Source organism: Quercus suber, unplaced genomic scaffold, assembly GCF_002906115.3.
Source record: "Quercus suber isolate HL8 unplaced genomic scaffold, Cork oak 2.0 scaffold_2, whole genome shotgun sequence".
NCBI classification, from domain to species: Eukaryota; Viridiplantae; Streptophyta; class Magnoliopsida; order Fagales; family Fagaceae; genus Quercus; species Quercus suber.
In genome coordinates this window covers 3,718,526-3,732,042 of record NW_027069469.1, presented here as the reverse complement: position 1 = coordinate 3,732,042, position 13,517 = coordinate 3,718,526, and the positions used below count along the sequence as shown (strand labels likewise).

Sequence of the window (13,517 nt, the reverse complement as noted above, 5' to 3'; positions counted from 1 at the left end):
TCGCAAAAATGGCATCTTCTATTTCAATGGTGATGCCACTCACTTCCGCGGCCTATAATAAGCTAAACCAGCCTAGCTCAGAATTCTTCTTCAAGCCATTACCAATAATACCATCAAAAAAGGCTATGTTTGTGAAGCCGAAGTCAAAAGGCCGGCTTCAAGTGCAGGCCTCTCTTAAGGAAAAGGCTGTGACAGGCCTAACAGCAGCTGCATTTACAGCCTCAATGGTTATACCTGAGGTGGCTGAGGCAGCAGGGCCTGGTGTGTCCCCATCTCTTAAGAACTTTTTGCTCAGCATTGTTGCCGGTGGAGTCGTGCTAGCAGTGATTGCTGGAGCTGTTGTTGGTGTTGCCAACTTTGACCCTGTTAAGCGAAGCTGAGGACTGAGTATCTGAACTGAAGGTTCTGTTTTGTGAATTAGTTTTCTTGGTATTGGCCTCTTGACTTTGTTGGTATTGGTTTATAAGTAGTTTATATTTGTATTGTGCAACTCTTCTAGCTATTTTTATATTATCGGAATGAAACAAATGAATTTAGAAATAAATGTCCTTTATTATTATTATTATTATTATTTTTTGGCGGGCACAAAGCTAACATGGTTCAAACTTCAAACTAGTTAGTATTAGTAATTTCTCAAGTTGACATTTCTTAAGAATTAAGATGATTGTTTTTCTCAAAAAAAAAAGAAAAAAAGAAGATGATTGTCGCTGAACGACGCACAAGTATCTTCTGGAATGGATGAATTTAATTGATAACCCAAAAAGAACATGAAGACCAAGAAACTACGGGGGCCCCCTACATCATCATCCAAAAAAAAAAAAAAAAAAAAGGACCTATATCCGTGCAGTGCTACAATCTGAATGGAGGAATGCCTCATATTTCATTCATATCAGATAAAACTTTTTGTTACAGTTTATTCATTTGAACCCTCTAAACAGCCCAATGAAGCTAGCTAACATCTATTGTGTAAAACCAATGCTTCAATCTTTTTCCTCTGTACAGCAATTCCCCACCCCCCACCACCCCCCCCCCCCCCCCCCCCCCGACCTGTAGCTTGTGACCTCAACGGCGATAAGCTACCCCATGTCCATGAATGAATCTTGCACTTTCTTCTGTGTAGATGTGAGTTTCATTCAACAACCTGAAATGGCAAATCCATCTTAATTAAGAGAGTTTATATCACCAAAAAAATGAAGAAGATATGTCTCATATAAAGCGACCATGTCTACTAGTACTAGAGGCTTAACTAACAGTACTACGCACGTAATAGCCTAGGACTAAATTCAATTTCAATTTTTTTTTTCTTTTCCAATTAGTTGCTTCTATAATCAAGTGAACTTACGATAGAGTAACGGTCTTGTTCATGGTGGCAGAGGAGAGGAACGAGGCACCATTTAAATAGAGTAATTCGCCATTAATTCTTGCTTCAATCCTTTTGTCAATATCCTCAGCGTTAATAGAGAAAGGTTGGTCTGAGGCCTGGATTGAATTTAATTATCGCGTAAACAACCAAGCAAACTTAAATTAATCCATTTCTATCGAAACATGTAACATACCATGACCCATCCCCATGTATCTGCAAAAGATGGCACGTGAGCTGTGTATGAAATCACATCTGCAAGCACGCATAGGAGAAAATTAATAACACTTCGACGTGGGAGTCCATATTGGGTAGTTCTACTTGTCTCAATATTTCCACCAAAAAAAAAAAAAAAATGATTAGGTGAACTGTTTTGGATTGGATGCGAGACTTACACTTGAAGACTTGCTTGATTGTGTTGTATATAGAGGTGAAGACCTCCTTGTGTGTGAAAATACCCGCTGGTCCAGCCTATACGACAGAAAATCTATAAATTTTTGGTCTGTTTTATCGATCGGATAAGCTGAAGAACATGACTCCAAGTAGTTATGTAAAGCTTTTCCAAGTGACATGTTACCTGTGTCACAAAGATGCCATTCTCATTGAGCTTAGGTTTTAGAATTTTCTCGTAGAAAGATTTTGTGTAGAGCTGATAGCAAGGACCTCCTTCAACTGGGTCTGCCAAATCTCCAACTATGATATCGAATTTCTCATCCCTCTTCTCTAATTCAGCCCTTTAATAACAAAATTTATTCAAATCATATGATATCGTGTAAGGACAATGCTAAAAAGACCCACAATATATACCAAGCAAAACAAGCAACAATATGCGCTCTCAATTTTGTCCTCATTATCATGTCAATAACATAATAAATAAATTTCTTAAATTTTAAGTTAGCATTAATTAGTTTGTAACTTTTTGTACAATTTATGCATTAAAATTTATAATAATTGCACCATATGGTGTAATAAGATGTTAATCCAAGACTCCTAAAATGGTTATTTATTGAAAGATTTTTTTTTAAAAAAAAGTCTAAAATTTAAATGAATCGCGCTTCTAAAGTTACAATGAATTAGAAATATAAATACATTTGACCATACATTCCGTTGATTAGACTTGGCAGTGTCTCTCGTAACCAAAGCTAGCGGATCAACATGGTACATGTGAAGACCTACTAAGAGCATCTCCAAGAGTATCAGTATCCAAGAATATTAGCTAAAATTTGGAGAATTTGTGCACTATTTATGCTCCAGCAGATTCGGTAAACCTGGTTTTTTTTTTTTTTTTTTTGGCTCATGAACAGTAGCCCATCAAGTCTGATGGGCTACTGTTCATTCTTCAAATTCTTTTTTTCTATTATAATAATTAGGTGTTGAATAAAAAAAATGTTGGAAGATGTGTAGTTATTAAAAAAAGAATAAATAATGAATTAAGAAATAATATTTGAATGAGATAGAGAATGAGATAGAGAATTTGTTGAAAAGTGTATTTGAAAAAGTGGATAGATAAAGGTAAAAGTTACTGTTTATTCTCCATACAGTACAAAAATTTGATGAATCTGCTAGAGATGCTCTAAGAGCATTAGCATTCACTTGTGCAATTTTTTTTTTTTTGGGTCTATTTAGCTATATGAACTTACTTTTTCTATTTTACACAATCACTTTTCAAAACACTCCATATTAGATTTTTTTTTTCCACTACATTTGATTAAAATATTATTTATTTATCAATTTTTTATTACTCTCTCAAATCATATCTCTCTCTTTTTCTTTGTGTAAATGAGTAAAGAAGTATTAAAAAATAGATATGCATGTGAATAGTGACCGTGTATATTATGTTATAATAAAATTGTAAATTTACACACTTTTAAATTGATTGATGTGGTAATTTTTGGGCTTAAATGTGCATGACACTTATACTATTTTACATAATGTGATATGAATGTTATTAACTGAGTCAAATGACCTATAAAAAAAGAAAAGGTTTCCAGCTTTATTATAAGGACAATTGCATCGTAAGCAATTCTTAAAAAAGAAAAGAAAAGAAAAGAAAAAAACATGCGAATTCCAAAAATAAAATATGGTGATAATGAACATATTAAATTTTGTTAGTTAAAAATTAAGAGACTTGAGCCAATCTGTGTCATTTGAATTTGATAGTTGTAACTAATCGGAATTTACCGAACAGCCCTTGAGTTAAACAAAGGAGCATAATACTTACTTGGCATCATTAATAACAAGATTAAGCTTCTTGTGACAAAATGTCTCTTGATTTACTGTCAAGTATCTACGACAGAAGTCGACCACCTCCTGAAACAATCGTCCAACAATATTATTCAAATAGGCATATGATATTAAAGGTATATAAATATTTAAAGCCAAGTTTACATAAAGTTGCTGCGAGTAAAAAAGAAAGGTAAAAGCAGAATGCAGTGACAAACTACACATAGAAATGGACTTCTCCCTCGTATCCCTAATTCCTATATATACTGAAATTCTTGTTCATACTTTACTCCCAAATAAATGACTAGTAAGAGTTCATTAAAAATAAAAATTAAAAGATGAGAAGAGATGGATAGACACAAATTTTCACAGCATCATCAACATATGATATGCCTATCACACAATTTTTATCATGTGCCCATTGACACTGAAAAAAAAAATTGTGAATTTAAAACACCACGCAGTTGGAATTGAATTACTTCTTTTTTATTTATTAAAAAAGAAAAATAAGTGTGCATGATAATGTATAATTCAGTATGTTTAATAATAATTAGCGAATGGAAATTGTGGGAACCTGGTCAATATCACACATAACAACTTTCTCCAGTGATTTGTGCTTGAGTGCTTCCCTTGCAGCCGACCCCTCACCACCACCCATTATGAATACAGTTTTGGCTCTGCACGGAATAAAATGAGTCAAATTTAGTCCAATTGGGTGAGTCAAAGTCCGACCAGGGGGAAACTTTTTTTAGTTAATTATAGTATCGACTATATTTCTTGTCATATAGCTAGAAAGATTATCGACCCAAATTATTATCTCATGGGCCATGCATTCGACGTATATTTCCAATATGCTTATTATGACAGAAACTAATTAAAATGTAGTGTAAATTACCTTGAATTTTTAGAGGGCTAGCTAGGTAAATCGTCTAACAAAATTATTTAAGCAAGAGTAGTTTGAACACTCGTAATTTAACCATTCAAGTAATTTTTGCATAAATTATAAAAAAAAAAAAAAAAAAAAAAAAAAAAAAAAAAAAATTTTTTTTTTTTTTGTCTATTTTTTTCCGTCTATTTAGCTATATGAACTTACTTTTTTTATTTTTTATTTTACACAATCACTTTTCAAAACACTCCATATTAGATTATTTGTTTTTCACTACATTTGATTAACATCTCTCTCTCTCTTTCTTTGTGTAAATGAGTAAAGAAGTATTAAAAAATAGATAGGCATGTGAATAGTGACCGTGTATATTATATTATAACAAAAATGTAAATTTACACACATTTAAATTGACTGATGTGTTAATTCTTGGGCTTAAATATGCATGACACTTATACAATTTTACATAATGTGATATGAATGTTATTAACTGAGTCAAATGACCTATAAAAAAGAAAAGGTTTCCAGCTTTATTATAAGGACAACTGCCTCGTAAGTAATTCTAAAAGAAAAGAAAAGAAAAGAAAAGAAAAGAAAAAAACATGCGAATTCCAAAAATAAAATATGGTGATAATGAACATATTAAATTTTGTTAGTTAAAAATTAAGAGACTTGAGCCAATCTGTGTCATTTGAATTTGATAGTTGTAACTAATCAGAATTTACCGAACAGCCCTTGAGTTAAACAAAGGAGCATAATACTTACTTGGCATCATTAATAACAAGATTAAGCTTCTTGTGACAAAATGTCTCTTGATTTACAGTCAAGTATCTACGACAGAAGTCGACCACCTCCTGAAACAATCGTCCAACAATATTATTCGAATAGGCATATGATATTAAAGGTATATAAATATTTACAGCCAAGTTTACATAAAGTTGCTGTGAGTAAAAAAGAAAGGTAAAAGCAGAATGCAGTGACTAACTACACATAGAAATGGACTTCTCCCTCGTATCCCTAATTCCTATATATACTGAAATTCTTGTTCATACTTTACTCCCAAATAAATGACTAGTAGGAGTTCATTAAAAATAAAAATTAAAAGACGAGAAGAGATGGATAGACACAATTTTCACAGCATCATCAACATATGATATGCCTATCACACAATTTTTATTATCTGCCCATTCACACTGAAAAAAAAAAATTGTGAATTTAAAACACCATGCAGTTGGAATTGAATTAATTCTTTTTTATTTATTAAAAAAGAAAAATAAGTGTGCATGACAACGTATAACTCAGTATGTTTAATAATAATTAGCGAATGAAAATTGTGGAAACCTGGTCAATATCACACATAACAACTTTCTCCAATGATTTGTGCTTGAGTGCTTCCCTCGCAGCCGACCCCTCACCACCACCCATTATGAATACAGTTTTGGCTCTGCACGGAATAAAATGAGTCAAATTTAGTCCAATTGGGTGAGTCAAAGTCCGACCAGGGGGAAACTTTTTTTAGTTAATTATAGTATCGACTATATTTCTTGTCATATAGCTGGAAAGATTATCGACCCAAATTATTATCTCATGGGCCATGCATTCGACGTATATTTCCAATATGCTTATTATGACAGAAACTAATTAAAATGTAGTGTAAATTACCTTGAATTTTTAGAGGGCTAGCTAGGTAAATCGTCCAACAAAATTATTTAAACAAAAGTAGTTTGAACACTCGTAATTTAATCATTCAAGTAAATTTTGTTTAAGTTTAATCACTCATAATTTAATGACAGTTCTAGACCATTATTGAAAAGGAAAACTGGACGGCTAAATTCGATCCATTGCATATAATGGAATATACCATCTAATGATTGTCCAAATGAATATCAAACAAAAGAACAAAATTTAATATATATATATATATATATTATATAATATAATATAAAAGTTTTTGATCTATAAGTGATTTGGACTTACTCTGGGTGACATATGAGAGCGGGATGAATTAAGCATTCATGATAAATAAATTCATCCACCTCTGCACTTTGCATCTTCCCATCAATCACTAAGACCTATATATCCAATAAACCCGCAAAAGCATCAGGGATGCAGGAACATTATAAAACTATAGATGAGCATTAGAGGATAAATTTTCAATCAAAAAAAAAAAAAAAAACTTAAAATAAAACTAATTAATTTGAAATCTAAACAAAATACAAAAAATCATGGACTAGTATCCTCAAATGGTTCATATCACATATTATAAATACAAAGATGTATCTAATGTCATGTCCAGTCTATAAATGATGTAATGACATTTACACTGTTATGTATAAATATAAATACAAAATATAAAATCTAAAACATGAGATTGACTCTAGGANGGGGGGGGGGGGGGGGGGGGGGGCGTGTGTTAAAAAGAATACAAGAAAAATTGCTTAAGATCTTGAGAGATAGATGTTCAATATCTAGCATGATCTCCAAATTAATATAGTTAATTGGAAAGAAGCCTATAATTTACTTCGAATTATGGAACAATGAATAGTAGCTAAGTTAATTTAGTCATGAAAATAAAAGATTGTTTCTTTTCCAATCTATTTATGAGAAAGAGAGAGAGAGAGAGAGAGAAGGAAGGTTGTAGAGGGGAGGGAGGCTTTCTAATGAGAAGATATCTCATGTGTGAATATATACATCAATTTTTCTTCTCTTAGTATGTGAATACACATGACTGTAAACTTAGACAATATAAGAAGAAAGACGCATAAATCCTATGCACGAAATGATAATTGGCCTACTAACATAAATATGACATTTACAATACGATTGAACATATTTGGCTATGGACTAGGATTGAAGACGAACCTCTTCAATGCAAAGGACCATTTGAGATCATCATCAATCACTTCTTCATACCAAGAACAGTCCTCATGATTATTAGTAAGTGTTTGATTAGTTTCTTCATGAATCTTTAAGAACCCATTGGCATACCCATTGGTATGGAAGAACTGAATAGCCTCACCCATCCTTGAGAAACGAAAGGGAAACCCCAAAGACAGTAAGACACAGACACAGCGAGAGAAGGAAAAGTAGAAATGCGTGGTAGTTTGAAGACTGCAAATGGGGCTTTTATAATAGTACAAAAATCCAAGAAGGCATATTAGGCTTAAGTTAGGCGGGTAATGATTCTGTCACCGGCAGCCTTACGGATTTTCTGTCAAATATGCAAGTAGTATGGGATGGAAAAGCGTGACTAGTTAAATATATGATTACTTCCAAAAAAAAAAAATTGGATATATGATATTATCTTATGATTGCGTCATGTTTAGTTCACATACAATGGGATACATATATATATTGTACAAATATTTAGTTAGGTATTTTATTCTCTCATAGGAATGGTGAATTTTATTATGAATTGTATTATTTGGGATATAATTTAATTGATATACAAATTACTATTATTTGAGGAAAAAAAAAAACATTATTGTACATGATATGTCTGTAACTTTGGTTGTCCAGTGATGAATGGACGACAATTACAATCGACATTAAAGATTTAACAAGTAACATGCAATCAAATAAAGTGGACATAATTATTGTGCATCCTTAGTATGGTGGTCACTCCACAAGTATAAGTGCTGGTGGGGTGTAAAGCGCAAAGACCGAAGTTCAAGTCTCTAGGAGAGAATTTTACACACATATATATTTAGATAGGTTAAAGTAGAATTTCTATCTTGTATAAAAAATAAATTTATAAATAAAATGGACATAAGATACATGATAAAGAAAAGCATTACAGAGACCATAAATGCATAGCCATAATGAATCCAAAGGATACATGATAAAGAAACCTATAAAAAGGGCCAAACCAAAAGAGAAAAGGTACACACAAATATTCTCAGCAATCTTTCTATGTTAGTTATTCTCTCTAAATCATTTCACTAACTTAAGTTTTAGAGAATTTGTGGCTAGCACCACAACGGCGTCTTGAGTTTCTATCTTAGGATCACCTCTTTGCAAGATCCACTTTGGTCGTCCATGCCATCCTTGTACGAAAGGAACCAACTAACAATTTTCTGCATCATCAGTACACATGAAATACTAGTAAGACATGGAAAAACATTTGAGCTTTCCTTGTTATTGGCTAGTAGACATAGCCCATGAGTTCTTAACTCCTCAACTTGTGTTTGATACATATTAATTTTCTAGGAGAATTACATTTTACCACCTTAAACTATACCTCAGATTATATTTTGCACTTTAAACTATAACCTTAAACTTTACACATTGATATTAAGTTTGCCATTAACTTGGATGAAAAAGTTTGACATCACGTGAAAAGACTCAATTACCCATCTTCTCAATTCTTTAAAATAAAATAAGAAATTACATTTTATCATCCTAAATTATACTCTCGATTATACTGTACATCCTAAACTTTGAATTTTTATCCAAGTTAATAGAAAACTTGATATCGGGGTGTAAAGTATAACAAGAGTCATAGTTTAGAATGCAAAACATGTATTCGAAAAGTTGAGGGTATATAGTGTAATTTATGGTATAGTTTACGATAGTAAAGTGTAATTTCACCCAACTTTTTAGATTAATAAAAGTTTTAGTTTTCATTCAAATATAAAAAGATTAAAAGAATATTAAATGGTAATTACCCTATTCAATGCAGAAGATAATTTTTCTCGGGAAATAAGAGATTTGGCACTTGGCAGTCAACAGTAAGTCCACGACAAGAGTTGCTTGTATGAGAATTTTTTTTAAGGGACAGTCTGCTTAAAAAAAATCTTATGGAAAAGTTACTTACACGATTAAGCTTCACCTTTGTGTTTATATTTATTTGTTTGATTATGTATATCTTTGTTTTCATAAAAATCAATAATATTTGTCATGTGTGTTATTGTTGTACACAAACATTATATATGCAAACAAGAATATATTCAATTCGTGGAGAGAAATTGTAAAGTTTTTTTCTTTTTTCTTTTTTCTTCTTCTTCATGTTTTTTATAATAATTAAAAAGAAATTATAAAATTTAATGTATTTGTGATTTTTTATTTATTGATAATTCAATATATTCAATTTTTTTTGGTTAAATTTAAGTTTCTTAATAACCCTTTAAAAAATTTCCTAGAGCTGCAATTGTTGGAAGACACATTGTTCGACTTGTGTTTGATGTATATCAACTTTCTGGATTAATAAAAGTTTTAGTTTTGCTTCAAATAAAAAAAAAAAAAATATTAAGAGTATGTTTGAACACTGCTTATTTTATTAAAAATTAAAAATTTATTATTAAAAATATTGTAACAAAATAATTTTTAAATCACAAAATACTATAACAGTGAGTGATTGTTATGTTTTTTATTAGTTTAGTGGTTCATAAACAGTGCCATGGGACCCTAAAAAAATGCAAAACATAACTTAATTGCTGGATAAACGCATTCTAAATACTAATTATTCAATTTAATGTATAAGATAATTTTTGCAGGGAGAGTCACACAAACACAATGGGAAAGAGAAACTCCGAAAAGTGAAAACGGAAAGAGTGTCCGCGTGGGATAGTGGCGGGTACTAATTAACACGTGGAAGACATTAGATACACGTGGCATACTTTGATTGAAGCAATGAGGCTTGGTGGGAGCCTCACAAAAAGTGGATTGTTTTTTAATGAAAAAAATTATTTTGCTTTTTTGCAACTTTTCAAGCCAATCTTGATGGTGCCCTCAAACAGTCTTGTGCTGTCAGTGGGTGTTACCAAATCCCACTGACATGTCTGCCTGCCATAGTAGAAGAAGAAGAAGAAACATAAAAAGTTTATAGGCACACAAATATTTGAATAAAAATTTTACATCAGAATAATGTGACAAATTGTAAGAGAGAGAGGTAAAAGAATGAATTCAGTACAATATTGAATTTAAATAAGCATCAGTAAAAGCTTGATAATTTAATTATTGTAAAAAATATTGTAAAATTTTATGTGTAAGAGGCAAGAACAAGCATGAGAAAAAAGATGAGAAAAAGAAAAAAGAAAAGGAAAAGGAAGGAAGAAGTAAGACCCACAACTGGATGCTTAAAGGGTCCCACAAATGGTGGGGGGATGTGATGCCTTGTAATTGTTGAGCGTGGGATGACTCCACTGAGGAATTTTTGTGGGGATTCCACTCTTTGGTTTCATCATATCAGATCCAATGTTTGTCTTTGTCTCTATCTTTGTCTTTGCGTGAATATAATTATCTTTGTCCCAATTTAATTTATAACAAGTGACCATACTGCCTCTGCCACCTGCCTCCGGCCTTGGTCGACTTATTAACTAGTAAATGTTAAACAAAACACAAGCCAGCGGAAAATATTCCTTTGTGGGAATGTTACCTTTCATTCAACTATTTACAGCTACAGCTAGCCTACAGGGGTTCGTTAGCCACAATTATGTGTCATTTGTCAGTCAGTCAGTCTATTGTTATGCTCATACCTATGCTCCAAAGCACTTGCTCTCTCTGTTCCAGTCTCAAAGAATTAGAATTAATAATAAAAATTTATTAACATGTGCCCTTAAGGTATATATTAATTAATTATTTTAAAAAAAAAATTATTCAAAAATAAAAAATAATTTATTGTTTTGACAATTTTTTTAATTTTTCATAATTTTTTTTTAAATTGATAGTTAATGTATGCCTTTAAGGCACATATTTAATAATATTAAAAATATAAGATTAAAAAAATGCACACATTTAATAATCTTATGCCAAAATATAAGATTAAAAAAAAAAAAAAACCTGTCCTTGTCAACTCTTTGCACTTTGCACCCTGCACTCCTCTTCATCATTGAAGCTTTTACTAGGTTTTCTTTTTGAGAAAAATCCAATAAGAATGGAGGCAATAACTACTTTTACGGGTTACATGTGGCAATTAATGGTCTAAACAACGATTATTAGTAACAAACGAAAACCCAGATAAAACCCAATTGGTATGGACTCTATGGGTCTGTTTGGATAGCACTTATTGTTGCTAAATGTTGCTAAAAACTGATTGTTGCTGAAAACACTGTAGCAAAATAATTTTTAAATATATAAATAGTACCGTGGGACCCACTTTTAATATTTTTAATGTGTGAACAGTGCATAAACAGTACATAAACAGTACACGCACAGTACATGCACAGTAATTTTTTCTCACAAAAGTCAATAAATCCAGCAACTAAAAAAAAGAAAAAAAAAAAAAAAGAAAACGCAACGCGACTTTGAGTGATTTAAAGTGCTATCCAAACCGGGTCTATATATCCTAATTAATCGATTTATTAAAGATAATATTTGCATTTGTTTCAATATATTAATTCTTTAATTTCCCGTTCAACCTCAGCCCCCTTCTGTTGATAGGATTTCACAAGAGTTAAACACAATGAAACAAAAGTTTGGAGAGGAATTATTGTAAGAGTATCATTCTCTCATGAAGCATGGAGCCTCTTATTCTTAATGAGTGGTCAGAAACATTATTTGGAAAGATATATTATTTCTTTATGATGCAATTACAAAGTCCAAGACGCTCGTTCGTTAGCTTAAAATGGGCATAATGGTAAAGAAACTGATAAAAAAGTAGAGCGCCAAAAGCTTTTGGTTTGCAACCTTTTCCTGTAATGGAGAGACAAAGAATACGAATATTTTTAAAACAAATATGATGCACAAGATGTTTTGGTCTTTAAATATATTCATTCATTGCTAGGGCGGTTCACAATCATCTTCAGAGCCCTCGTGGTATGTTTAAAGAAACCTTATTCCACCTTTCTGAAATGTTTTTTTTTTTAAGTCAATTGCTTTAATAATCCAAGGATGTAGGTTCACTAAGCAAGTCAAAACCTTTTTCATAATTTCACTTTCAATGTGGAGGTCAAGACTAACGTCTATATCTTAGAAATTTTGAAGAGCTAATGATAGATTTATGTCGTTTTATTCATCATTTTAAATAACAATATCAACCAAGCTTTATTAGTCTAAAAGTTTTTTTAGTAGGTAATGGTAATGGATTCTCATCGGAATTATAAGCATCTGCTATATGTAATTCTTTTCCATAATTTTATTTTATCTAAACTCATCATTATTGTTACCTTCTTAATTTACACATTCTTTCTTTTACTACTTCTAATGTTATTTTACGTAGTTTCTAAAAAAATAGAAGAAGATGTTATTTTAGGTATTCTTATTTATTTTGTTTTGTTTTGTTTTCTCAACTTGAATAAATTTACTCTTCATTATTTGTGCATTAATTTCTAACTTTCCTTTACCTATGACTAATCTATTTTAAGTGATTCTCTCGTCTTTTTATCAGCTAAGACTGCCAATATCTTTATTCATCATTTTCAATGGGGGAAAAAAAATTCCTCAATGGAGTCATCGATCCCATGTTCTCATCATTTGATTCCCTCTTGTCTTTTTCACATTCGCCTTATATGTTAAAATTGTCGATGTTGTTTCAAATGTGTCAGCTCAGCTCTTAACATTTTTGAATTGTGACAAAATAGTTTTTGTGGTTTAGTGGTGGCCGCTTATGAGTAAGGTAGGAAGATGAAAGTTCAAGTGTAAGAAATTACAATTGTTAAGTCGAGTGGGCTTTTTTTTTTTTTTTTTTTTGGATTTCAATGCCAACTGTATTCTTTTCTAATTTTAGTTTACTTGAGTTATTTTTTTAAAAAATAATTTTTTCAAGGCACATGGCAACCCATGTGGCATAAAAAATAATTTTCTATTATCTCTTGAGTTTTTTTTTTTTTTTTTAAATAAAAATTTATTCATGACATGTAATAATAATAATAATTATATATATATATATATATATTATACTCTAATCTAATCTCAGTGTACATATGTGTAAAACTTTCTTTTAGAGACTTGAACCTCGTAAGAACTTTGTACTTGTGAAATAATCATTATTGATGATCTAACACATTCACAACTTTTTTTTTTTTTTTTGAAGTACTTTAGGATTTCAATTGGGTTAGGTTTCTATTAGGCTAATATTTTGAAAGCCTTATTAGAAATTAAAAAAAAAAAAAA

General features: G+C 31.1%; 2 protein-coding genes across 2 annotated transcripts; one reads left to right on the top strand and one right to left on the bottom strand.

Annotated features, from left to right (window-relative positions):
* The first annotated feature begins 8 nt into the window (after nucleotides 1–8).
* On the top strand, nucleotides 9–380 carry LOC112038654 (uncharacterized). The gene has a single exon (XM_024071484.2). The coding sequence runs from the start codon at nucleotides 9–11 to the stop codon at nucleotides 378–380; it is 372 nt and encodes a 123-aa protein (XP_023927252.1).
* A 657-nt stretch (nucleotides 381–1,037) lies between these two features.
* Nucleotides 1,038–7,567, bottom strand: LOC112008627 (thermospermine synthase ACAULIS5). The gene is made up of 10 exons (XM_065778209.1): nucleotides 7,305–7,567; nucleotides 7,158–7,194; nucleotides 6,444–6,538; nucleotides 5,808–5,910; nucleotides 5,232–5,320; nucleotides 1,938–2,094; nucleotides 1,756–1,831; nucleotides 1,557–1,615; nucleotides 1,343–1,479; nucleotides 1,038–1,141 (listed from the first exon to the last, which is right to left on the bottom strand). The coding sequence occupies exons 1-10, from the start codon at nucleotides 7,487–7,489 to the stop codon at nucleotides 1,063–1,065; spliced, it is 1,017 nt and encodes a 338-aa protein (XP_065634281.1). The 5' UTR covers nucleotides 7,490–7,567; the 3' UTR covers nucleotides 1,038–1,062.
* Between the last annotated feature and the right edge of the window lie 5,950 nt (nucleotides 7,568–13,517).